At 37.6% G+C, this 25,918-nt stretch overlaps 1 protein-coding gene across 1 annotated transcript; it reads right to left on the bottom strand.

The window, feature by feature from the left end:
* Window positions 1-17,009: 17,009 nt before the first annotated feature.
* DTD2 (D-aminoacyl-tRNA deacylase 2) lies at window positions 17,010-25,106 on the bottom strand. The gene is made up of 3 exons (XM_065872914.1): window positions 24,996-25,106; window positions 21,334-21,403; window positions 17,010-17,335 (listed from the first exon to the last, which is right to left on the bottom strand). Exons 1-3 carry the CDS (start codon window positions 25,104-25,106, stop codon window positions 17,010-17,012), a joined length of 507 nt encoding a protein of 168 aa, XP_065728986.1.
* Window positions 25,107-25,918: the final 812 nt, after the last annotated feature.

Raw genomic sequence — 25,918 nt, 5'->3', positions numbered from 1 at the left:
CTTCTTGGTCAGCTTGTCAATTTTTCCCTGCCAGGAAGTTCCTGATGGGAACCACAGGAAACACAATCATAAGCCAAATGAATCATGGAGTTTATCAAGGTGAAGGAGCAAAATTCAATGACTTTAGTGGCTCGGTTCTAAACATGAGCCAAAACCTAAGGAATGGGATAGGTCAAGCCAGAGCTAGGACTGAAGAAGCATATTACACAAACACTTAATTTCAGCTGCAAGCTCTTTAGGCAAGTACACTGTTTACCTGTAGACAGGCAATTTAAGAGAATAATTTAGTGCTTTAATTTAGGAATGTTTCATCCTTTATAAGTAGCATATAAGATATCCCACCAAAACCTTATTCACCAATTGCAGACATTTGAATGTAAAAACTTATGATGGATGATCGTCCACTCAAAAATTAAATGCCTTTGAATAATAACCACATGAGATAATGTGATGATTCAAATAATTTGTTGTAAAATTCATAATAAGATTATTTGTCTAGCTCAAGAAATTGAATTTACCCAGTAAAAGGGAAGAACTCTAACTGGTTGATAAATAGTATTCTTGCTGAATTATCATACATGAGGAAAAACTATATACAATATTATAAAAAATACTTATGGAAATTCTTATCAGTTACTGTGTTTATGAAGACAGATCTATTACAACTTCTTTGGGACACAATATTCTTGAAGGAAATAAAAATTAGTTTATATGGCAAACTTCTTGTTTAGTTATAAACTTAGAATAGAGAACCTTATCTAGATGTGAATATTTAACTGACCACTGTGAACAATAGCTAGAAATTAAATTAACCATATAATATAGTTAAGATAATCAGTGGAGCCAGAGTCACAGATCAGAAAGAAAAAGAAAAATGTTAATAATATGGAATAGAATTACATACTCTCGAACTCAATTTGTTAACTTACAGGTGTTCACAGACCAGAGCACAAATCCATTTATAGACCATACTTGCTCATCTTAATAATATTTTATTGACTTACACCTTTTCTCCTTTTGTCTGCTTCCTCTCCCTTATGCTCCCTGAGATCAAAATTTAAAAATAAACTTTGTCTTAAGTATTATGATAAAATATTGTTTTTAAAAAGCCAAATATAAAATCCCTTTATAACTGAACAATGCTAAAATATCAGTGTTTTATAAACAAAGATTATAAGGGAATAAATAAAAATGAAATAATGATATTTGAGCAATGAGCATACAGGCTTTTTAATCTTTTCATTATCTGTAATTGTGTTTATTACTTTTAGCAAAAAAAAAAAAAAGCATTTTTTAAAGATTTCTTTTTGCGATTTCCAGGTGTAATTTTCCCCCTTTGGAAAGGTAATTGATACACAGTAGTTGCTCAACGTAAATTTGATGAATAACTATGCAAAATGGCAACTACAACTGCTGGCAGATCTTCTTTAGAGAAGCCAAATGCTAACACTGGCTGTGGTGAAGTAAGGGTAAAATAAGTGAGTATTTACTCATCCACCTGCCCAGGGGCTTCTAATTAACTATCCCTGAGACTGTTATTAGTAGGGTGCCCATATAATTTATTGTCTACTGGGACACTTTTATTTTGTGGTACGCGGGCCTCTCACTGCTATGGCCTCTCCCGTTGTGGAGTACAGGCTCCGGACGCGCAGGTTCAGCGGCCATGGCTCACGGGCCCAGCCGCTCCGCGGCATGTGGGATCCTCCCGGACCGGGGCACGAACCCGTGTCCCCTGCATCGGCAAGCGGACTCTCAACCACGGCGCCACCAGGGAAGCCCTGGGACACTTTTGAGAGGCAAAGGGGAGCTATTTATGAATATGCCAGGTTCCTAGATATGACACCTAAAGCACAAGCAACCAAAGAAATAAATAGATTGGACTTCATCAAAATTTAAAACTTTTGTTATTCAAAGGACATTATCAAGAAAATAAAAAGACGGCTCATAAAATGGGAGGAAATATTTGCAATCATTTACTGATAAGGGTCAAGTATCTAGAACATATAAAGAACTTTTATAATTAACAATAAAAAGACAAATAACCCAATTAAAAAATGGGCAAATAATTTGAATGGACATCTCATATCTCATGAAAATATGTTCAACATTGGTCATTAGGGAAATGCAAATCAAAACTATGACATACCACTTCACAGGCACTAGGATGGCTAAAATTTTTTTAAATGGAAAATAACAGGTGTTGGTGATAAAGTGGAAGAATTGGAACCCCCATACACTACCAGTAGGAACGTAAAATGATGCAGCTGCTTTGGAAAACAGTTTGGCAGTTTTTCAAAAAGTTAAACATAGAGTCACCGTATGATCCAGCAATTCACTCTTGGTATATGTTCAAGACAATTGAAAACATACATCCACACAAAAAAATTGTACTCGAATGTTTACAGCAGCATTATTCATAATTCATAAAAGCCAAAGAAGGAAACAATGCAAATGTCTACCGATTGGATAAATGTATAAACAAATGTGGTATATCTATGCAATGGAATATTATTTAGTCATAAAAAGGAATGAAGTTTTGATACATGCTACAAAGGACATGGGATGAACCTTGAAAACATTATGCTGAATGAAAGAAGGTGTATGCAAAAGGCCAAATATTGCAAGATTCCATTTACATGTACTGTCCAGAATAGGCAAATCCATAGAGGTCAAAGTCAATTAGTGGTTTATAGAATCTGGGGGTAAAGTGGAAATGTGGAGTGACTTTAATGAGTATAAAACTTCTTTTTAGAGTGAGGAAAATGTTCTGGAATTAGATAATGGTGATGTACAACCTTATTGCAATATTGTACAATACAACAATATTGCACCGCCATGTGAATATACTAAAAACCATTCAATTAGACACTTTAAAGTGGTAAATTTTATGGCATGTGAATTATATATCAATAAATAAACAAACAAGTAAGAAAGCTGGACCAATGTGGGGAAGTGGAACTGAATTATGGTCATTGTAGATCAGGCAATCAATGTATTTCCAGTCCTGAAAGATAAACAGGTGGAGAAAGTCGGGGTGGGAGAAGGTGCCTAGATGCTTTTCCTCAGAACAAAATGTTTAAACCTGAAACCTAAAACTTAAAGCAGAGCCTGCACTAATATTAGATATTACTTCCATATAATCTCCATTTCTCTTCATCTCTCCTAAACAATATGAAGCCAAAATTTAGTGTTTTCATTTCCTTTATGTCACCATCTTTTACTTTATCTCTTCTAAACAATATATAGGCATACTTAGTGTTTTGGTTGTATTAACATCCCTTCTCTCTCTCTCTCAACTTCTTTTGCTTCATCTCCGACAAACAATAGTCAGCCAAAAATTAACTTTATAATTCCATTCACATTTCTTCTCTCACCTCCCTGCAATCTTCAGTATTTGTGTCCTGTCTCCCTCGTATAAGTCTCTAGTCATTTTTTCTTTCCTCTGCTCTCGCTTTCCTACACAACTCAGCTTGCTCTTTCTCCCACTAATCTCACTTTATCTTCTAAAATACCATCCTGAAAAATAAATGAATAAAATACCATCCTGTTGCTAATAAACTTTCCTATATTGTTAACCTTTCCCTAACAAACTTTTGATCTTTTTGCTATGATGGAAACCCGACTCCCTCCTGACCATGAAGGTCCCTTTAAGGGAAGATTATTCCTATTTCAAGACCAGGAAATGGAGCTGACATTTCTCTGGCTCTCTCGTGGTTTTCAGAATATAGTTCTTTGTTCCTCTTCTGACATCCCCTTGATACATCACTCTTTCCCCATCCATATCTCTGCCTTTTGCCGACCTTCATATCACACTTCCACAGTGATTAAAAAATTTGGGCTCAGGGTCATGGGTATTTCCTGCTGTTCTGAGTCATAACATTCTGGGTTACCTTTCTTGTCCAAATGGGGTGGGTACTAGCTTTTAAATTCCTTGACATCCTCCACTGCAGCTACACATTCCCATGGCCTCATTCTAGATTTTGTTGTCACTCATAATAGCTCTACCTCAGAGATCTCATACTACGACCAGTCTCTAATCTTTCCACGTCCCCTATTCCCTCTTAAAATTCTCCTTCTAACTTCTGAAAAGCACTAGTCTTCTCGACCTCTTCCCTCATCTGGTCTGTAAACTCCTAGTTGATTTTACTCTTTTTTTCCCTTTCCTTATCCAGTTTGGTTTATGAGGTCAGTTGTTTCAACCATTTTCTTACTAACATTCCCAATTCCTTCCACTCCATGACCTTAACACACTGCATCTCCTCTGCTAATCCCTGAATGTGAATCAACCCAACCATTTGCTTTTTCCGATCTGCTCTTGGAATGCCAAGAAAATTGTGTAACTGTGTTTTCTAATTTGTTGCATTATTTATGATTTCTAGCCTCAGCTAGTTGGCTCACTTACCCATTTCCTAAAGTGGCTACGTCAAACATTCACTACTGTCCTCCAGCCACTACGCCAAGCCATCTTCCTCTCTCCCAGATGATCACATCTTATGTTTTACAGCTAAAGTAGAGGTCATGATATCTGAATTCCACTAGAGCTCTCCTTCTCATCCTATACTCAGCAGTCTTTTCCTCTTATCTCAGAGATACCCAAAGTTTTCCAGTTTTCCAAAAGCACTCCTCCGTCTATGCTTTCTGTATGTTTTGTTCCATAATTTTATTCCATAAACCTCTCTTCTTTCTTCAATTTCTCTCTCTACTTCCTCTTCCTCTAAAAACATGCTCAGATTTTTTGCATCTTAAAAAAAAAACCTTAATACTGCCTTCCCACAAAACTACAACTCCTCAATTTCCTTCATACTCAACTTCCTGAAAGAGTCATCTACATTTACTATATTTTCTTAGTCCCATTCGATCCTCAAGACATTTGGCTTACATAATTCCAAGGAACCTGTTCATAGTGACCTCTTAATTGTCAATCCAAATGGCTTATAAAAAGTTCTATCCTATTTGACTTCTCTACTTGATTGGCTATTGTTCACCACGACCTAAATAGAAATTCTTCCTTCTCTTGGATTTCATGTCAGCATTCTCTTAGACTTTTTCTGCTTCTTCTCGTCCCACTCTTTGTTAGCTAGCCTCTTGATGGCATCTCTTAATCTGCCTATTTCTTAAATAACTAGCTTCTTACTGTTTCTGTCTTGACATCTTTTCTACACACTCTCTTAGACAACGGCATCCACTTTGGTGACTTTTTAAAAAGCGTATAGTTCAATAGTTTAAGTATACTCACATTGTTGTAACTCTACATACACTGTTGTATCTCTAGAACTTTTTCATTTTGCACAACTGAAATTCTATGCCATTAAACAACAACTCTCCTTATGCAACAACAATTTACCCTGCCCCCAGCCCCTGGCACCCACAATCCTACTTTCTGTTTGTATGACTCTGACTACTTCAGATACCTCATATAAGTAGAATCATACAGAAGTTTTCTTTTCGTGGCTGGCTTGTTTCACTTAGCATAATGTCCTCAAGGTTTATCCATTTTGCAGCATGTAATAGAATTTCCTTTCTTTTTTTAAATAAATTTCTTTTATTTATTTATATTTTTGGCTGCGTTGGCTCTTCGTTGCTGCAAGCAGGCTCTCTCTAGTTGTGGTAAGCGGGGCTACTCTTCGCTGTGGTGCATGGGTTTCTCATTGCAGTGACTTCTTTTGCTGCAGAGCACGGGCTCAAGGCATGTGGGCTTCAGTAGTTGTGGCACGCGGACTCAGTAGTTGTGGCTCATGGGCTCTAGAGTGCAGGCTCAGTAGTTGTGGCATACGGGCTTGGTTGCTCCGTGGTATGTGGGATCTTCCCGGACCAGGGCTCGAACCTGTGTCCCCTGCATCGGCAGGTGGATTCCTAACCACTGTACCACCAGGGAAGTCCAAGAATTTCCTTTCTTTTTAAGGCTGAATAATATTTCACTGTGTGTGTATACCACATTTTGTTTTTCATTCATTCTTCAATGGATGTTTAGGCTGCTTCCACCTCTGGCTACTGCGAATAATGCTGCTATGAACAAGGGTGTGCAAATCTCTCTTGGAGACCCTGATTTCAGTTCTTTTGGATATATACCTAGAAGTGGGATTGCTAGATCATATGGTAGTAGTATTTTTAATTTTTGAGGAACCACAACTACTAACCTTGGTGACTTTAACTACCGTGTATGTGTAGCTAACTTCCAAATCTACATTGGATGCCCCAATCTCTCCGTCTCCTGAAATATATAAAGATATGAACTTACAAAGGAGGGAAATATGTTTATCTTTGTATCCACTATGTATCCCAGTACTGGGTATACAATTGCTTCTAAACAGATTCTTATTTAAAAGACTATGCCTTTTGGGGGCTTCCCTGGTGGCGCAGTGGTTAAGAATCCGCCTGCCAATGCAGGGGACACGGGTTCGAGCCCTGGTCCGAGAAGATCCCACATACCACGGAGCAACTAAGCCCGTGCACCACAACTACTGAGTCTGAGCTCTAGAGTCCCTGTGCCACAACTAACGAAGCCCACGTGCCTAGAGTCCGTGCTCTGCAACAAGAGAAGCCACCAGAATGAGAAGACCGCACACCACAATGAAGAGTAGCCCCCGCTCACCACAACTAGAGAAAGACCGTGTGCAGCAATGAAGACCCAAAAGCAGCCAAAAATAAATAAAATTAATTAATCAATTAAAAAAGAAAAGACTATGCCTTTTGAATTCTGAGTGTGTCAAACAAAGAAATTCTAGGAGGGCTAAAGTCCAATATTTTTTCTACTGACTATTGTGTAATTCAGGATGAATTACTATTGTAAGCTTAATGGTAGGCACCTTGCAATGTACTTATTGCTTCTTATAATGCTTACTACTGCTTTGCACATACTAGGTCATAAGTACCTGTTTAATTAAATAATCTCAAATATAAAGCAAACTGAGAGCACCAGTGGCCCACTACTGAAATGCTTGCATAATTTCTTTTCCCTATTTCTAAATGAAAATATCAAGGAAAAAGAGAGGAGAGAATACAGGAATTAATATGTCATTACTCTACTCCTACACATATTTTAGGATAAACACAAATATGTGAGCTATGTACTAGATAAACTTTATTCTGATCTTATGACCTCAGTAAATAAGAATCTATCTATCAACAAAATGTTTGGAAAAGTTTAGCACATAGCAAATCTACAACACCACCAAAAAGGAAAAGATTTTAAAAAAATCATTTTGGAGCATATGGACACTCATCATTATCACTTATAACAGCAAGTACACTGAGTAACATTTAAAATAATATTCTGAAATCATCTTGAAATTAAAATTAGGCCCAGATTTATAATGGAAAAAAAAAAACACAAAAAACACTACCCAACACCAAGGTGACTGAGGGCACAAAATTTAATCATTGCTTAAGACAATCAGACACTTTTCTCTTTCACCGGTAAATATAGCTTTAAAACTTGCAGTAACTTCTGCCAACTCAGAACCCTGAGAAAATAAGTCACTTTTTTTATAGGGAGGAGAAGAAGAAGAAAAGGATATTACCAACAATGTAAAAGGAATGCAGAGTGGTAACGGCTATGAACACTGGAATCACCACGGAAACACAGAACTATGAAATGGCAAAGGGCTGAGTGAAATGCCTGAAGCCCATTCTATGGTCCAGCTTTTAAAAATCAAATGAAAACTCATAAGACGTAAGAAGAATTTAGTTATTTTGATAAGTAACACACTTTTTTTTTCAGTTCATCTGATTAAAGTTTAACCAACTCCTGATTTACAAAATTCAGTTTTCAGAGTTCCACAAAATGGTAGAGCTGAGAGGAATTTCAGAATTTGTCAAGTGCAATCTCCTCCCTTACGATGAGTCATGATGGGATTGAGTTACCCTAGGCTAGTGTAACACACACAGTCCATGGGAAAGCCAAGACTTCAACAGAAGCCTCTTGACTCTTAGTTCAGAGATATTACCACAAAGATTATACAATTAGTTCTCAGATGCTAGTCTGTGTAAGAGTCACAGGTGGGGAAAAGTGGCTTAAAATGCAGTTTCCAGGCCTTTTCTCAGAAATTCTGATTCAGTAAGTCCAAGGTGAGACATAGGAATTTGCATTTTTTACAAGTTTTCCTAGTAATTCTGATTAGGGAGATTCTCAGACCATACTTTGGTAAACTATTAGAAAGTTCAGCAAATCATGGGTCATTTAGAAATAGGCTCTTTTCTAGTCCCAGGTGCAGACTTCCAGGGATAGTTAACTAACCTAACTGGAAAGGTGGAAAAGTTATTTCTCCCATGGGTCACCATTTGGGACCTTTAAAGACAAAGGCACACGGAGTAGCGAGGCTTTCCTATAATGTAAGTATAGTAAATCTGGGCATATCAGTGAAATGCAGCAGGCTCACACACAACCTTGGCCTCGGACTTCCCTGGTGGCACAGTGGCTAAGAACCCACCTGCCAATGCAGGTGACAAGGGTTCAAGCCCTGGTCCAGGAAGATCCCACATGCTGCAGAGCAACTAAGCCCATGCACCACGACTACTGAGCCTGTGCTCCACAACAAGGGAAGCCACCACAATGAGAAGCCTGCGCACCACAACGAAGAGTAGGCCCTGCTCACCACAACCAGAGAAAGCCTGCGTGGAGGAACAAAGACCCAACGCAGCCAAAAATAAATAAATTAATTTAAAAAAACAAAAAACAAAAAACCTGGGCCTCTGAGAGGAGAAGCTAACCAGCAGAGGCAAAAGGGGAGAAAAGAAGAGGAATAGATTAAAAACCCTTGGCAAACAAAATAACCTCTTCTTGGAATGGACAGATGGATAGATAGGTAGTAAAGCAAATATAGCAAGATGCCTATTGTAGAATCTAGGTGGTGGATATGTGGGTGTTAACTATGCAATAATTTCAACTTCTCTATATGTTTGGACCCACTTTCCCAATTCTTGAAACCTTAACTCCAAGACACTGGTGTTTCCACTTCTCCCACTTTTTCCACCTACCTGTCTGACACTTCTCTCCTTTGTCAATTTTCCTCTTCCTTCTGTTACTATAAATTTGGTTGGACCTCAAATCCTTTGCTGTTCTCTACATCATCTCTCGCAGATCTCATCTTCAAAATTATACTGAAATGCCAGTGCTTCCCTAACTAGATGAAATCTCTTCCATCTCCAAATTTCCATAGTACTGTTTTTACCTCTCTTTTGGCACCTCTAGTTTCTCTGTGTTCCAGTTAACTATCTTAACACACCAGTTATTTTGTAATCTCCTGAGGAAACTGCCTTTTCATCTTTAGTGTGCCTCTTATACTTACCTGAGTAGGCTCTCAGTAATATTGGATGATTAAATCTCGTCTATTTCTAGGGTTTCAACTATCACTGTTATAAACAAGACTCTCACATCTATACTCTCTCTGCCCTGAGTAACAAATCTGGTAGACATTTCTACTTTAGGTGCCTCAAACTCAATGTATTAAAATCTGAATTCATCTTCCTCAGTAACCCATACTTGAAATCTTAAGAGTGATTTTTGATTCCTCCCTTTAGCTCCACCACAGCTAATCAGCTGTCCTGAAGTGTATTTTTCTTCAAAACACCTTTCAATATCTCCAATTACGTTTATTTCCATCTTCACAGCCACTACTATAAGTGAGACCAAATCACAGCCACTACTATAAGTGAGACCAAATCCCTTTATGTCTGCACTACTCAAAAAAATAAAAATAAAAACAAAAATCTGTCTTCCTGTCACAAATTTCCTTCTCTCTATAATCCTTATGTACTACTGTCAGGTCTATCCTCTTAAAAACAGTCTTCATTATGTCATTATTCTCTCTAAAAGCCTTCAATGGCACCTTATTATCTATCAGTCCAGAAAGTTTGAAGTGCCCTCCCCCACACCTCGTGCCTATAAACATGCTACCCATTCTACAAGGGATGGCTCACGTTGCCATGCCTGTTTTAACACAGGGATTCACCACTCTAGCCAGAAGTATCTTCTCCCTCTGCTGCTATTCTATAGCTCAGAGATAGCATTGTCCAGATATCACTGATCACACAGTACCTAGTTCATTTCTGTGTCTATCATGTCCCCTACTAGATGGTAAATTCCTTAGGGTTAAGCGTCATATCTTGAACAATTTGTATTTCACACAGCTCCCAGCTCCACTGCTGACCTGCAGATTCTGAGGATCATAACTTTCAAGTGGAGAGCAACTATCCATGATGCAGTATTAAGAAAATGTTAGAACATTTTCAACACCTGGCTTAAAAAAGGCAAGTATGCATATGATGAAAAGAAATCAAAGCCATGAAGACTACCTGAATGTAATCAGGATATAAAATAATTCAGGCACTGAGAAAATGAAACTGTGATGATCATATCTACTCATTAAAGAAACTTACCTTGGGGCTGCAAAGTAAATTAAAAGAATGCCTGGAGTAGAAAGTGTGTCTTAGTTTATTTATGTTAGTATAAAGCTAAGTAAACAATATCTCAAAGTTGGAGTCAAGGATGGCATTTTTGCTAGTCTAGTCAGATGTGCCTTAAAAAGACTCCATATCTCCCCCTCAAAAAAAAAATGTCCACAATTACTTTCCCAACCCCAACTGTTTATAATAGTATTAGCTAATGGTTCCCAGATACTGTTTACATACGGTGTGGTGCAGTCTCTACATAAATTTTTCTTTTCACATTCAGAAAAAAAGCTGATGTAATAGGTGAAATTTTATTAAGCTTCTTAAGAGAAAAACGCTAGCTAACACAGTGCAAAAAATTCATTCATATGGAAAAGTCCAGTAAAAAGAAGTAGGATAAAATTTATCATGAAGTTGGCTATTTGTGATGCATTCCACAGAATTGCTTTATTTTGTAATTAAATATAGAAGGGTCTTAAAGCTTGTATCAAAATTAATATTTATGAATAAAGACTTTTATATTTGATTCACAAAAAGTTTATTTTAAAAAGGACTCAAATACAGGTTTTCTTAAATGAAATTTGTTTTTTTTTCCTTCTGTGTTTTAAGAATGGCTTGCTTCTTGTAATCTTTCTTAGGTACATAAATACAGTTATACTATATTAGAAAGATAATATAGAGTAAGCCTTAAGAAAATGTAAAGTGATCACCCTTGTTGAAATAAACAAAATCCAACTGAGTAAATTGAAGATATAATTGACTCTATTAGGAAATTCAGGTGCTGTGAGGGGTTGTACAAAATGGAAGGATTTTATAGGAAGAAGGGTGGGGCAAAGTAGCTATTAGCAAAAGAAAAGAAAGGACTATTTTTAGGCCAGAACATCTTTGTAGGGGGAAAGGGTGAAGGGAAAGGCAAGGGTTTTATTATATAGATGGCTTCTTCTTCTGGAGGCTGGAGAGAGCCCACATGGCAGATTACCTAATTGGTGCTGACCAAAAAATTCCAGACTGGTTAAGACTACATTTCTGAGGGAACCCTCCTACACTGTTGGTAGGAATGTAAGTTGGTACAGCCACTATGGAAAACAGTATGGAGGTTACTCAGAAAACTAAAAATAGAATTACCATATGATTCAGCAATTCCACTCCTGGGCATATATCCAGACAAAACTCTAAGCCAAAAAGATACATGCACCCCTATGTTCATAGCAGCACTATTCACAATAGCCAAGACATGGAAAAAACCTAAATGTCCATTGACAGATGAATGGATAAAAAAGATGTGGTACATTTATACAATGGAATACTACTCAGCCATAATAAAGAATGAAATAATACCATTTATAGCAACATGGATGCAACTAGAGATTATTATACTAAGTGAAGTAAGTCAGAAAGACAAATACCATATGACATCACTTATATGTGGAATCTAAAATATGACACAAATGAACCTATCTATGAAACAAGAACAGACTCATGGACATAGAGAACAGTCTTGTAGTTGCCAAGGGGGAGGGGGTTGGGGGAGGGATGGAGCAGGAGGTCGGGATTAGCAGATGTAAGCTATTATATACAGAATGGATAAACAACAAGGTCCTACTGTATAGCACAGAGAATTATACTTAATATCCTATGATAAACCATAATGGAAAAAAATATATATAACTGAATCACTTTGCTGTACAGCAGAAATTAACTGCTACAATTGTGCTACAATTTCACAACATTGTAAGTCAACTATACTTCAGTAAAAAGAAAACAACACTACATTTCTGGTGAAGGTTAAAACTGCAATTAGGTTAGATCTTAAATCTAGGTTTGGTATCATGGGCTTTAGCACAAGTGACACCATTTTGGGCCTGTGGCTTTTCTCTTTAACACACTGATGTAATAAACTAACAAAGTAGAAATAGCAATGCCCACATTTATGTTGAATCTCAAAAATCTGTTTTAGTTTGTCTTTTAACTTTTCTGGTGTTATCTATTGTATTAAAGAAAGGGGTAGCAGTATTAAACTTGCTTCCTGCACATTCCAACCTCTTTATTTCTTAATGACAAAGAAATCTATGTGTGAAATACTGGTAAAACTGAACCAAAATCAAGAGTATTTTAGCCACTGACAAATCTCCATGTTAATTCAGGTAACATTTACTGTGAATTATTGAGCATGGACAACATGGTGCTATGGAAATACTGTGGAGATTTAAAGAAAAATTATAGTATACTATGTGTGCTCACTGTCATATTGTCTCTGCCCAATATTGTTTATATTCTTGTAGTTAGGACATATAAGCATAAAAAAAAAAAGGTGAAGTACTCAATCTCATAAGACACATTACAAGTGTCAAGAGTGGGAAAACCATAATGCCCAGGCGGGTAGAGGCAGGAGAAATTACTGTGGGGTCAGAAGAGATTGACTTGAGCTAGATATTGAATGATGGATTTAGAGGAGAGCAGAAGACAACTCTGCTTGTCTTCTGAAGAAGAGTGAGCGTGATCTAGGAAGGGTATAAAAAGAGCTATCCTGGAGAATTTCTACTGGGGAGTAGAGGGAGAAAAGGTTAGAAAGTCAAGATGGAGCCAGATTATGAAACTGTAATATCAGCTTTAGAAGTCTGGGCTTCATTCGAATAACAGTGGTTCTGAGATTCCAGTATATACAAGAATCGCCTGGGGGTGATAGGTGACTAGATAGATTTTAACTCCTGAGATTCTAATTCAATAGATTTGGGATGTTCCCAGAAAATTGCATTTGGTAAAAAGTTAGTCTCCCCAGGTGATTCCTGTACAGGTGGTCCAGTGGCATACTTTGAGACACTCTACCTGAAGACAAAAAATTTAGAATCTTTTCCTAATTGTAGTAACTCTTGCAAATTTTATGCCAATTTTCCATAAGCTTGAAAACACCTAACTGCTAGGCCCAGAGGTCTCTCCTCAGTCTTTGTGTTGTCCCATTTTTCTTCAGTATTTGGCACTGACTCTTTACACCTTGAAAACTATCTTGTTAACAATACATTTTCTGGTTCTCTCTGCCTCTTTGATCTCTATACTATCCTCTGGCCTCTCATATGTTGCCTTTTCTTTATGTTTTCTCAGGATTCTGACTTTGGTCCTCTACATTTCTCCCTTCATTTCATTCACTCCTAACGAGTAAGGAGAACCTTCATGCCAACCTCAGAAGTTTAGACTTTGTCCTGTAGATAAAAAATAGTTATAAAAGTTTCTAAACAGTGGAATATCATACAGAAAGGAATTTTCTAGAAACATTACCTTGGAGATGGTCTGCAAAAAAGGATTAGATCTAGGAGAAATAGGAGGAAGGGAGAATAATTAGACTATCAAAATAAACAGACATTTAAAGTCATCATCAAAGTGTGGCTTCAGAATGAAAATGTTAGTTTTCTAATAGTTCTTCCCTTTCAGAAAGTAGTCTTACTTCAATAAATTAATAGATAAAGCACTTCTAGAAATACTAGTTTCACTATCATGTGAGTTTTTAAGAAATAACTATAATGTAACAAATCAGGTCCTCTGCAATGTTAATCATAGATAATAAAAGTTTGACATGTCATCATTCTAACACCAATGTGAGTTATCCTCCAAAACAAGTGGCATAGGATTCTATAGTATTTGATCCTTATATCTGATAAGCTTAGGTCTTTCATTATGGAGTCAATAAATCATTATACAGATATTATTCATAAATGTCAATGCCTTCTTTTGACTTGAATGAAGAAATGTAAAAGTGTTTGATTTACCTAGTATGAGTATATTCAAGATAAATTCATACTCATTGGTAGTCCATGTCTTATACACAGTATTTTATACAATTGAATCCATGAAGTTTGCCAAATGGACAGATAAAATAGTATTTAGGAATGATATTCTAAGTGCAGTAATTCAGACAGAGAAAGACAAATATCATATATCACTTATGTTATCTAAAAAAATGATACAAATGAACTTATTTACAAAACAGAAACAGACTCACATAGAAAACAAATTTACGGTTACCAAAGGGGAAAGGGAAGGGAGGGACAAATTAGGAATTTGAGATTAATAGATACACACTACTATATATAAAATACACAAACAACAAGGTCCTACTGTATAGCACAGGAAACTATACTCAATATTTTGTAATAACCTATAAAGGGAAAAGAATCTGAAAAAGTATACATATATATATATATATATATACTGAATTACTTTGCTGTACACCTGAAACTAACACAACATTGTAAATCAACTATACTTCCATTAAAAGAAAGAAATGATACTCTAATTTAAACATTCTAGAATCTTTGAAAAACAGAGGCAGAAGGCACCAAAATTAGGTGTAACCCTACCGCCACCTAATTTAGTACATAAAACAATTTATTGGCTGTTTTTTCTCAAGTGATCCACACTGGGAGATGCTAAGCCTTTATGAAGATCAATTTTAACTCTCACTACAAGAAAAGTCAGGGGGATAGAAATTATTGCTCCCTAATGTGTGATCTTGGGAAAATTATTTAAGCATTTTCTTACTTTCCACAGCATTACTGTCATTATATACTGTGAAGATAAAATTAGGTATCTGTTGAATGTTCTTTGAGCATCTTGGGCCAGGAGAGCTACAGAAAGCCAAGGTGTAGTTATTTTCCTATCTACTATTTCTCTTGCCTTTTTCCTCTTGTTCTAGCCTCCTTGGAAATGAAACAAGCTTGGCTGTCATCTTCTGTTTAATAACTCTTCATGTAGTTGAAATTTCTATTCTCCACAAGTACCACAAGCAAATTTCTTCTTAAGGAGAATTGCCTGAACTATAAAATAGCAATCTAGGGCTGTGAGTCAGCATTTCACCCACACACATCAAAATGATTTAAAATAGGTAACACATAATCTTTCTGAAAGACATATAAACCTCCTTGGAGAAGCTCTGAGAAAATTGGAGTTTGAAAGTTTATGAATAGTTTATTACATTTCAATAAGTGTATTGCGAATCAATAAAGCAAAAGTTAAGGACAAATGAGCTCACTACCAAGTCAGTTATTGATCCTTAAGTTCCAAAATAGAATAGTACAGGAAGGATATAGAGAAAATAGGACTTTTTGTGGTAACGGAAACTTTAAGTATCTTAGGAACATAAACCTAAAGAAATTATAAGACACAAAGAATTTTCAACAGCTACTTAAGATGTTTCTTCAAGTCATTGTTTTCATCTTTTTGATAACTAGAAACACTATTTCATTTTCACTCTTTAAAATATTAAATCAAGTCAAATGAGTTTGTAAAAAATGAACATTACCTTTTATTGATTCATTTATTCTTTCAATTTCTTGTATATCTTCCTCTCTTGGCTTTGAAAAGTCTACCTTATTAGATGTTTATCTTATGTGACTGTCTTAGCTTGGGCTGTTAGAACAAAATACCATAGACTTATGGTGGCTTAAACAACAGAAATTTATTTTCTTACAGCTCTGGAGGCTAGAAGTTCAAGATCAGGGTGCCAGCAAGGTTTCTGGTAAGGGTTATCTTCCTGGCTTGTAAATGGCTCCCTTCTCACTGCATTCTCACATGGTGGGCAGAGAAAGGGTGAGCAAGCTCTCTGGTGTTTCTTCTTATGAGGACACTAATCCCATCATAAGGGCCCCACTCTCATGCTCTATCAACCCTGATTACCTTCCAAAGGCCCCATGTGCAAATACCATCACATTGGAGGACTTCAACATATGAATTTTGGGGTGGGGGGAGGACACAAAAATACACTAATAGAAAAAATGATACTGGCTCCAAATCATTAAGTCGATAAAATGGAAATGAACAAGTCAACTTGCTTTCAAATCATTCCAGTAGAAAGCTTCCCTTTTTATTCCTTTTATAGCAATCTAAACCAACAAGAAAGGAACTTCCTAAAAAAATTTATGAACATTAATTTAATGAAACAGTAACTTTTAAAAACCAAAGACAGAAAATGCAACACACATTGTTTTGGTAAAAAACTGAGAAACAGAATATTAAGCCATTAGTATGTTAAATAAAAACAACTTTTAGTCCCCCATACCTTATTGCTATATCAACTAAAGATTCTTAAAATAATTTAAAGCACTTGGATGTCCTTGGAAAATAATATTAAAATGTACAATAACATTTCTGTATTATATTTTTATAGGTATTATTAGAAGGAATAGTAAATTGCATATTCTTTCATTCAAAATATGGAAATCTGAAATACTAAAACCAAATTGACAAAATTATAATCGTAACACAAATAGTGACTTTTACTACATATTACATACATTTGAGGGTATAAGAAACATATTTTTCTTGATTGCACAAAATGCTTAATTGCAAAATGCTTAAATACAGCTCTCTAAAAACATTTCCATGTTCTTATCAATGACCATAAAGCGAATACAAGGCATTTTTCAAAATTCTGAGTGTGAGTTTAGGGGAAAGCAAGATGGAAGGTGACTGAGATCCAGAGTTTAGGTGACGTGGCGAGGTCGTCCAAGTAACAGGCTGCAGAGGTATGGATGGGACCCAGGATTTTCTTGTCTAAAAATGCTGCAGATTAGCGTACTCAAGCAGAAGGGGAAGAGAATCTAATTACAACTGTAGAAACTTTTAATTTTTCAAAACTCAATTAGGTGTGTGTATGGTCCATTGGTGTCGAGCTTTAACACCTGCCTGTTGCCGTAAGTGCCATGTTCCACCACAACCCCAGCTTCAGCACACTTGCTGTTAGCAGCTAATTCTTTTTTACAGAGAGTCACAAATTGGGAATAAAGTTCTAACCCCTCTTCTTTTCCAGAGTTAGAGTGATACTGCATGCTTCTTCCTTTTACTCTCCCCCCAAGGGTGGCTTGAGGGATGATAAGAATGTTGCCAGGTAGATCCAATACAGAGACACGCTTGCCATTTTCTGTTTCACTTAATTTCACATTTAACAGTGTATTAACTGGGTAGGGAAGAAAGGAGAACATTTTGAGGTAGAAAACAAACATGAAGAAAACCAACGATCTTCTAGTCAGCAAACCTCATGTTTAAAATCCAGTTTGTCAGCTCATGCTTTTAACCCAAAGTTTCTATTTAGATTTTAAAAGCTGCTTCAGTAAGCTAAATGATCTAAGCATGAAAAACAAGGAAAATTTCATGCAGAAAATGGCATGATGTTTTAAATCTGACTTGGCAGTTAGGATCTCCTAACAATAAGATAATCCAGAAAGGACTAAAGAATTAACTGTATACTGGAACTTCAAGATATTGTTGCCCTGGGGGATACATGAAAAGATTTTGCCTTTTTGTTCCTTTTTATATTTCAAAACAAATCCCACTGGAAAAAAAACATGACAGATCCTCCACACACTTATTCTACTTTATAACAAAGAACATTAAATAAAAACCTTAGTGCATTTATTATTTTAAACTTAGTTGCCTAGAATTCTAAGCTGAGACAAAGGTTCCAGGTTCAATCCTGTTATAAACTAGTTGATTTTGCAGTTTTATAACCTCAAAGACATTATTAACAAAGACTAATTATTTTACAAACATCACCAGTGTGAGAAGGATAAATGTGAAAGCAAGAATCATCAGAAATTCACTGTCAACTGGGAAAGTAAATCCAAAGGTATAGAGTTACTGGCATTATCTTCATATACATACAGGAAAATATTGTATTATTATTTTTATGGCACTTATGCAAGTATACTCATAGCTAATAAGAAGTGTCAAAATAACCATAAATATCCATGTGTAGCTAAAAAATCTAAACTTAGAAAATCTTTACATTTCAACATTAGCCATTTTCAAAACAATAAGCAAAAGAAATGCCTAATATAAACACCCTTAGGGTCTTCCTACCTCTGTAAAGGGTATAAATAACTTCTGCTTGTAAAGAATAGTCCCGAGAGGACACAAACAGTAAAAGAACTATTGAAACCTCACACTCCTGTGTGAATAATCAGGCTTGAAAAGGTATGCTTTCTGGTGGGGTAGTCAATGGTTTCAACTATTAGAGAGCCTGTAGTAAATATTAGCAAGGATTCAGTACAGTGGCCCCACTCTACAAATCAAGGAATTAACCTGGTGAAAACCTAAGGTGAACACCCAAATGAATTCCTAAGCTCTGCATTAAGCACTATCAGTTTTCATTTAACTAATGCCTATTTTAAAATACCTCTAGGGACTTCCCTGGTGGCGCAGCGTTTAAGAATCCGCCTGCCAATGCAAGGGACGTGGGTTCGATCCCTGGTCCGGGAAGATCCCACATGCCGCAGAGCAACTAAGCCTGAGCGCCACAACTACTGAGCCTCTGCTCTAGAGCCCACGAATCACAACTACTGAGCCCAAGTGTTGCAACTACTGAAGCCCACACGCCTAGAACATCTGCAACAAGAGAAGCCACTGCAGCGAGAAGCCTGCACACCGCAACGAAGAGTAGCCTCCGCTCGTCACAATTAGAGAAAGCCCGCACGTAGCAATGAAGACCCAACACAACCAAAAATAAATAAATAAATAACTCTAATTTTCTCTATTACAAATAGGACTTTGCTATACAGCCTGCAGTCCTATTGATTGCTTCTAAGAAAGCTATAATTCTCTGGAGCATTTCATTCCACGTAAATCACTATCCAGCTATCCAGGCCTCAGGCTAGTGACAGACTAAGGAGGCAGTTTTGAAATAACAGGCCAGAGAGGTAAGTATAATTTATTATACTTCCACACACTTCCCTCTACTGGGGCTAACTGAGAATTCAATTAATGCTGTTGGTATACAAATATCAGTATGTAGAAGTAAATATAATACAAATGTCAGTAAGTAGAATTAAAATGAGACAATGAATTAATAGCATCTTGGAAACTCAAAGATTCTAAGACAGGTTGTCGATCAAATATCTCTAATGATGTATATGGGAAGTTAAGTTTTGACAGGGCCCTGGATCTCTGTCCAATTATACTGAAGATGAATTGAGGAAGATTCTGCACATCTATACATTAGCCATGCTATTTCAGACTTTATGGATACAACTGGCTGTTATGTTCCCAAGGGCTACATGATTTGATTGGAAAGATCTGAATCCATGTAATAAGTATGAGGTCGGGTTTAAGAGAATCCCATCACACTGGCTTACTTCGCCTCCTGGAACAGAGGGAAGTACAAGCTACTACTATCAATAATAGGTGGACTTATTTTGCTTACAACTCACACCAGTAGAATGTGATTCTTAGAGTCACAGCTCTTTACTGAGAATCATGATATATAAAGGCTTTGTGTTAGACTATCCACTAGAAGAGTTAAAGTGGACTTCCTCAGTGTTTTTATTTGGCCACAATTTGGCCAAAAATGCTCTTCTTGTTTTTGAAGATTTCTACTATATAGCTTTCATGGTCAAGAAAGCTTTAATTCAAGGCAAAAACAGACAGAATGTCCAATATCCAAGCATTAAGTCCTGGCAATAACCCTCTGTAACAGGAGACCTCATTTCATTTTCTCTTTAAACCCTTTAAAACTCCCTATTATCCTTCAGGTTCAAATTTCATTTTTTTTTACATCTTTATTGGAGTATAATTGCTTTAAAATCATGTGTTAGTTTCTGCTTTATAACAAAGTGAATCAGTTATACATACACATATGTTCCCATATCTCTTCCCTCTTGCGTCTCCCTCCCTCCCACCCTCCCTATTCCACCCCTCTAGGTGGTCACAAAGCACCCAGCTGATCTCCCTGTGCTATGCGGCTGCTTCCCACTAGCTATTTATTTTACGTTTGGTAGTGTATATATGTCCATGCCACTCTCTCGTTTTGTCACAGCTTACCCTTCCCCCTCCCCATTTCCTCAAGTCCATTCTCTGGTAGGTCAAATTATTACAGTTACTTGCTTTCCATCCTCACCTACTGCATCCTACTTGCTTTCCATCCTCATTCTCTCAAGTCTAGTTTTCATCCTCTGACAAAGTTGTTAAACATGTTTGATGTCTCAGCATAAAATCCCCTCTAGAAGCTTTAGCCCTTTGTCCAAGCTGTTCCTCACTGGGCTATTTACGCTTGAGTTCCACTACTTAAAGCTCTTCTAGGTTAACTTCCGCCTGCTTCAACTACCAATCTATATAATTTATATTTATTAATCCAACTAATGGGTACTGCCTTTACTAATGGAGAGAATATAACCTGTCCCCAACCTTAGGGACAGCTTGACTATTTCAGGCTTCTTTTTTTGTACATAATTATTCTATCAAATACTGTCTTGAGATAGTATATAATTTGATTTGGCATATCTGAACCTATGTAATTATCACAAGGAATGTGCAGTGATATAGAATATCGAGGACACTGGAAAGCTGCAGGCAGGTACATTATTGTTCAGAGATGCCTGAACGCTGACTCTTTCTCTGCCCGCAGAGGAGGTGTGGCTGTGATGACACTGAGCTTGGTTTAATAATCATCTTTATACACATTTCCTACAAAGAAGTGCATAAATGGTTAATGTAAATTCTTTTATAATAATGATATAAGCCTGATCTTCACATATTTGATGGGAACCACGTTGTACATACAGTATCATCTCTATGCCCCTGTTAGGGACTCTGAGAGATAAGGAGACTATATTAAGAAATGCAGCATCTATTTCTCTCTATGTGGCCACCCTGCTTCCAACAAGTTTCTGTATCCTTGGCTGAATCTCAGTGTGTTGTCTGTGTGTGTGTGTGTGTGTACACTCTTCTAAACCAATCTATAAACGATCTGAAATGCTGCAGATATTTTAAAAGAATTCTACCACACTTGCTTACATTAAGCTTTGGAAAAGGCAAACAGCTGAAGTCAACAACAGTACACAGAGTTAAGTCATTTATAACTTACATACCAGTACAATTTAAGATTGTGCTTTTTTCCCCTTCTGATTCATCTATCTATTGCTAGTCACTCTCACTCTTAAAAAAGAAACATCAAACACATACCCATTTTGGGAAGAAGCTCTTTATCAGCTCCCTTGAAAAAGCACAGGTAGATCACTAATCCTCTCTGGACCTATGAGAAACCACAATAAATTCAGATTAGAAAGAAGCTTCTATATACAGAGGTAAATAAATAAAATTTCACAACTTTTATAGATAAAAGGTTAAATGCAAAAGAAGAGGAATAACTTTTGATAATAGATTTAATTTCTTAAATATGTGAGAAAATAAAATCTTTTTCAATATTCAGTCACCTCAGTAATCATTTTTCAAAAATTAAGTTTAAAATACAGCCAAGAGCAGTAAAGACCCCAAGTTATACCTTCAAACATTTATTTCTTTTTTTTTTTAATTAATTAATTTACTTTTGGCTGCGTTGGGTCTTCGTTGCTGCATGTGGGCTTTCTCCAGTTGCAGTGAGTGGGAGCTACTCTTCGTTGCGGTGTGCGGGCTTCTCATTGCGATGGCTTCTCGTTGTGAAGCAAGGGCTCTAGGCGTGTGGGCTGCAGTAGTTGTGGCACGTGGGCTCAACAGTTGTGGCTCACAGGCTCTAGAGAGCAGGCTCAGTACTTGTGGCGCACGGGCTTAGTTGCTCCGTGGCATGTGGGATCTTCCCAGACCGGGGCTCAAACCTGTGTCCCCTGCATTGGCAGGTGGATTCTTAACCACTGCGTCACCAGGGAAGTCCCCAAACATGTACTTCTGATCAAAATCATTAGTACTATGAACTAGCCTCTTCCTAAGTATGGCTGACAGACTTATAAATATTTAGTTTGCAGGGGCCCATTTATTCAACACCAAATGAATTCACATTATATCAGATATGGCTGATGTATAAACAACACTGTAACTGATATGTTTTTTGACATCATCATTCTTTGTTCCTCCTAATCCATTTACTTATAGATAATGAAAACAAGGGTCTGATTCTATTTCAATAAACTCCAAGAAACTGCTGTCCAATTATTTTTTGTTATTTTTGTTAATACATTAAATACACAGTGATTAAACCTTGGAAACTGCATTCATATTAAGTTCTACATCAAGAGGTTTTCTGTTATCAGGAATGTAAGCTTATTTATTTTATATAATGACTTGGATAGTTCTTTATTAGCTCTCGTAGGATAGAGACTATACAGAAAAGAGACACTTGACAAATGACTTTGATTTTGCTGCAGAGTGAATCATTAAATTTTTTATTTTGTAGATTAACCTTCTGAGTCCAACAGCTATTACAAAGATTGAGTTAATATCTGTAAAGTGCTTAGAACAGTGCCTGGTTCATAGTAAGAGTGATACAAGTGTGTATTAAGTGACTATGTAAAAAGAAATTTAAGGACTGAAACACAATTTATTTTACATCTTAACTCCCAAAGCACTTTACAGACTGTTTTGTACATGATAGGGACTCTGTTGATTGCATTTAAGTTCTACTGTATATTACAGGCTCTATGTGTCATCTAAATACTCTTGTAAATAAACATAAATGCAGCTCTGCATTCACACCTGATTTACCTGGATAAGAAGTAACCTTTTATAAGAGTAATTGTGCTCTTGAACAAACAAGTGCCTCCAGGGCACACCCATAAGTAAGGAGGTGGCAGGCTGAATAATACAGATATCTGCACCACTGTCACAGCTCTCTACACTGGGATTGTTTCAGCACAGGCCAAAATTTCTCAAGCATACTCATATTTGGACACATGCAATGTCAGAATTAAGTAATTGCAGGAATGAACACCTGTTGGGACTTCTCTGGTGGCCCAGTGGTTAAGACTCCACCCTTCCATTGCAGGGGTTAGATCCCTGGTCAGGGAACTAAGATCCCACATGCAGCATGGCTTGGCCAAAAACAAACAAACAAACAAAAAAACACTAGTTCTTTCCTTCTACTCACCACACTACCTCTTCATTAAGGTATTTTCTTTTAGTTTATTCCAAAAATAGCTCTTAAATTGTGATCTACAAATTCCCCTCCTCAAGGCAGAATCACCTTCCTTGTAGCTTCTTTTGGTATAAATAGAACATTTCAAATATATAGGAAAGTACACATAATTCTCACTATAGGTTAAAAATGTTCACCTTCCAGGAAGAAAAACATAAGCCTGTGACAGCAAAGGTCTAAATGAATGAAACCAAGAACACGCAAAGTAACCTTCAAATCAAAAAGTAAACTTAAAAACAATAAAAAAAATTTTTTTTAAATTAGAACTTTTAGTAATAGAATAGCTGATGCTTGAGAAAGAGGAAAGAATTTACTATCTAATTACTCGTCAGCTCTTCATACTAATTTAGCCATGTGTGGGAGCGGAAGAGAAAGCTTTAAAATAGTTTTTAAAGTTAATAAACACACTGATAGTTTGGAAGGCTGCAATAAACTATCTGTGATTTTGCACAAGGAGATGTGACATGAAGAATATAAAAGGATAATGAAGCATGGAAGAAATCTAAATGATTAATAGTTTGGGATTTATAGTCCCATGAAGCAAGTATAAAAATAGGCAATTCTTTGGACAGTATGGCAAAAATAATAAAATCTCAAAATAGGGAAGAGAAATTTTTAAGAGACCATAACAAAAGAAATAAGAAATGAATTTTTGAGAAAGAAAAAGGGAGGGCAAAAATATAGGACTGTTTATGCTTATAAATATTTCCAAATTACAAGGGAGTAACAGATAGTGATTTAAGAATAGTCACCCACATATAGTTCATGGGTAGTATTTAATAACTAGTATTGTGTTAAGGAGTGCTAGATTTGGGACGGAATTCAGCAGATGAATGAATGAAATGCTCCTACATTAAAGTTTCTGAGTACCTCCACCAGTTTTATTTATTATTATTACACATTTTTTTCCTTCATTTCAACTTACTCCAAAAAATAAGTCGGGGGCCTTAAAGAAAATTTTGTTTTTGCATGAAATTTTGCATATGGGCAGGCTCTTTTAAAAAGGCAAATATTCAAGCAGAAGGACATCATATTGGTGTAAATGTTTTAAATTCTCTGGAGAAAATGTGTTTGATAACAATGCAACATTATTATAAAAGTAGTCATCTTTGTTCCTGGTGGGAAATAAGTCAAGTTTTTTAAAGTTTCTTGAAAAAAGAACTGCTTCATGGGCAATCTCACGACTGTGCTAACACCTAGCTGCAGTCAACCTAAGAGGGAATTCGACGGGATCCGGAGCACAAGTCAAAGCAGATCTTGAACGCTTGCAACAAATCTAACCTAGAAGCTCGAAACAGATCAGGACAACTCACCAGCAGCCCGAGCATTGCGCAGGGCGTGGCAAGGCTTTTTGCTCTTTTGAAGCAAGAGGTCTGAGCTACTAGGCCTAAAGTCCACAGAGCTCAGGTAGGCAAACGGTGAGGGGAAGCTCCCAATTCCCGGGGTGCCAAGCAGGGGACACCCTCTTCCTCTCGGAAAATAAGTCCGAGGGAGAAAGGGCCAGGGCCGGTGGTGCAGGACTGAGGAGAGAGGCGACCACAGGTAGGCACTGAGGGCAGCGTTGGGCGGACCGGCCGGGAGTCCCGCCCCGCCCACAGCACGTGCCACGCGCCACGCGACCGGCTCGGAGAGAGACGCGAGGGTACAAATCGCCTAGACAGTGCGGTGAGAACCGCCCCTGCGCGCCACAGGATAACCGGAGCTGCGGAGCCGACGTTACCTCCACCCACTGGGCCGCGGCGTCCCCTTCGGCGGGGCGTACTTGCAGCCGGGCGTGCAGGCACTGCTGCAGGAGGGCCCGGGCCTGAGGTAGCCGGCCACTTTCAGCCATGGCTCAAGCCCGCGCGGATATCCCCCAGGTTCCAGCCACGCGCCGCAAAGGCCCGCCCCCGGCGCTCAGGGAGCATTGGACGGGGCGCGACGCGGCGAAGGTACGTGCTGGTCGCCCGTGGCCCCGCCTCCAGAAGGGCGGGGCCTCTGACTGGATCTTCGGTGGCCCGGATGTGCGGTCTTAAAAGACTTGTATGTACTAACCCTTACCCCAACCTACATGCAATTCGGTAGAAGGCGCTCAGTGTATGCTTTTAAGCGAGTGAAAAGACCCAGTGGTTCTCTTCCCAACATACCTTTTTTTTTTTGCGGTACGCGGACCTCTCACTGTTGTGGCCTCTCCCGTTGCGGACCACAGTCTCCGGACGCGCAGGCTCCGGACGCGCATGCTCAGCGGCCATGGCTCACGGGCATGTGGGATCTTCCCGGACCGGGGCACGAGCCCGTGTCCCCTGCATCGGCAGGCGGACTCTCAACCACTGCGCCACCAGGAAAGCCCCTAGCATACCTTTTAAAGAGACATTTTTCAGCTCAGAAAGCTTAAGTTTACAGACGTTGAAAAATTTTAAATCTGCTAAGTCCATATTATGCCCATTGTGAAGATAGGTAAATAGAATGAGTCAATTGAATCACAAAACAAGTGGAGGTGGAACTGAAAGCTATAAATCTTTCCAAAAAATCTCCTTACCCCAAATAATAAAACAACGCTGCCTCCTCTATCAAGAATGCTATAAATCATTCTGTTCTCGCAGTTGTGGAAAGGTATTGGTAGGCTATGTGAATACATATTTGGAGATCAATCTTTTAGAGAAT

This window comes from Phocoena phocoena, chromosome 2 (assembly GCF_963924675.1).
Source record: "Phocoena phocoena chromosome 2, mPhoPho1.1, whole genome shotgun sequence".
Lineage (NCBI taxonomy): Eukaryota > Metazoa > Chordata > Mammalia > Artiodactyla > Phocoenidae > Phocoena > Phocoena phocoena.
This window is presented reverse-complemented; position numbering and strand designations above follow the sequence as displayed.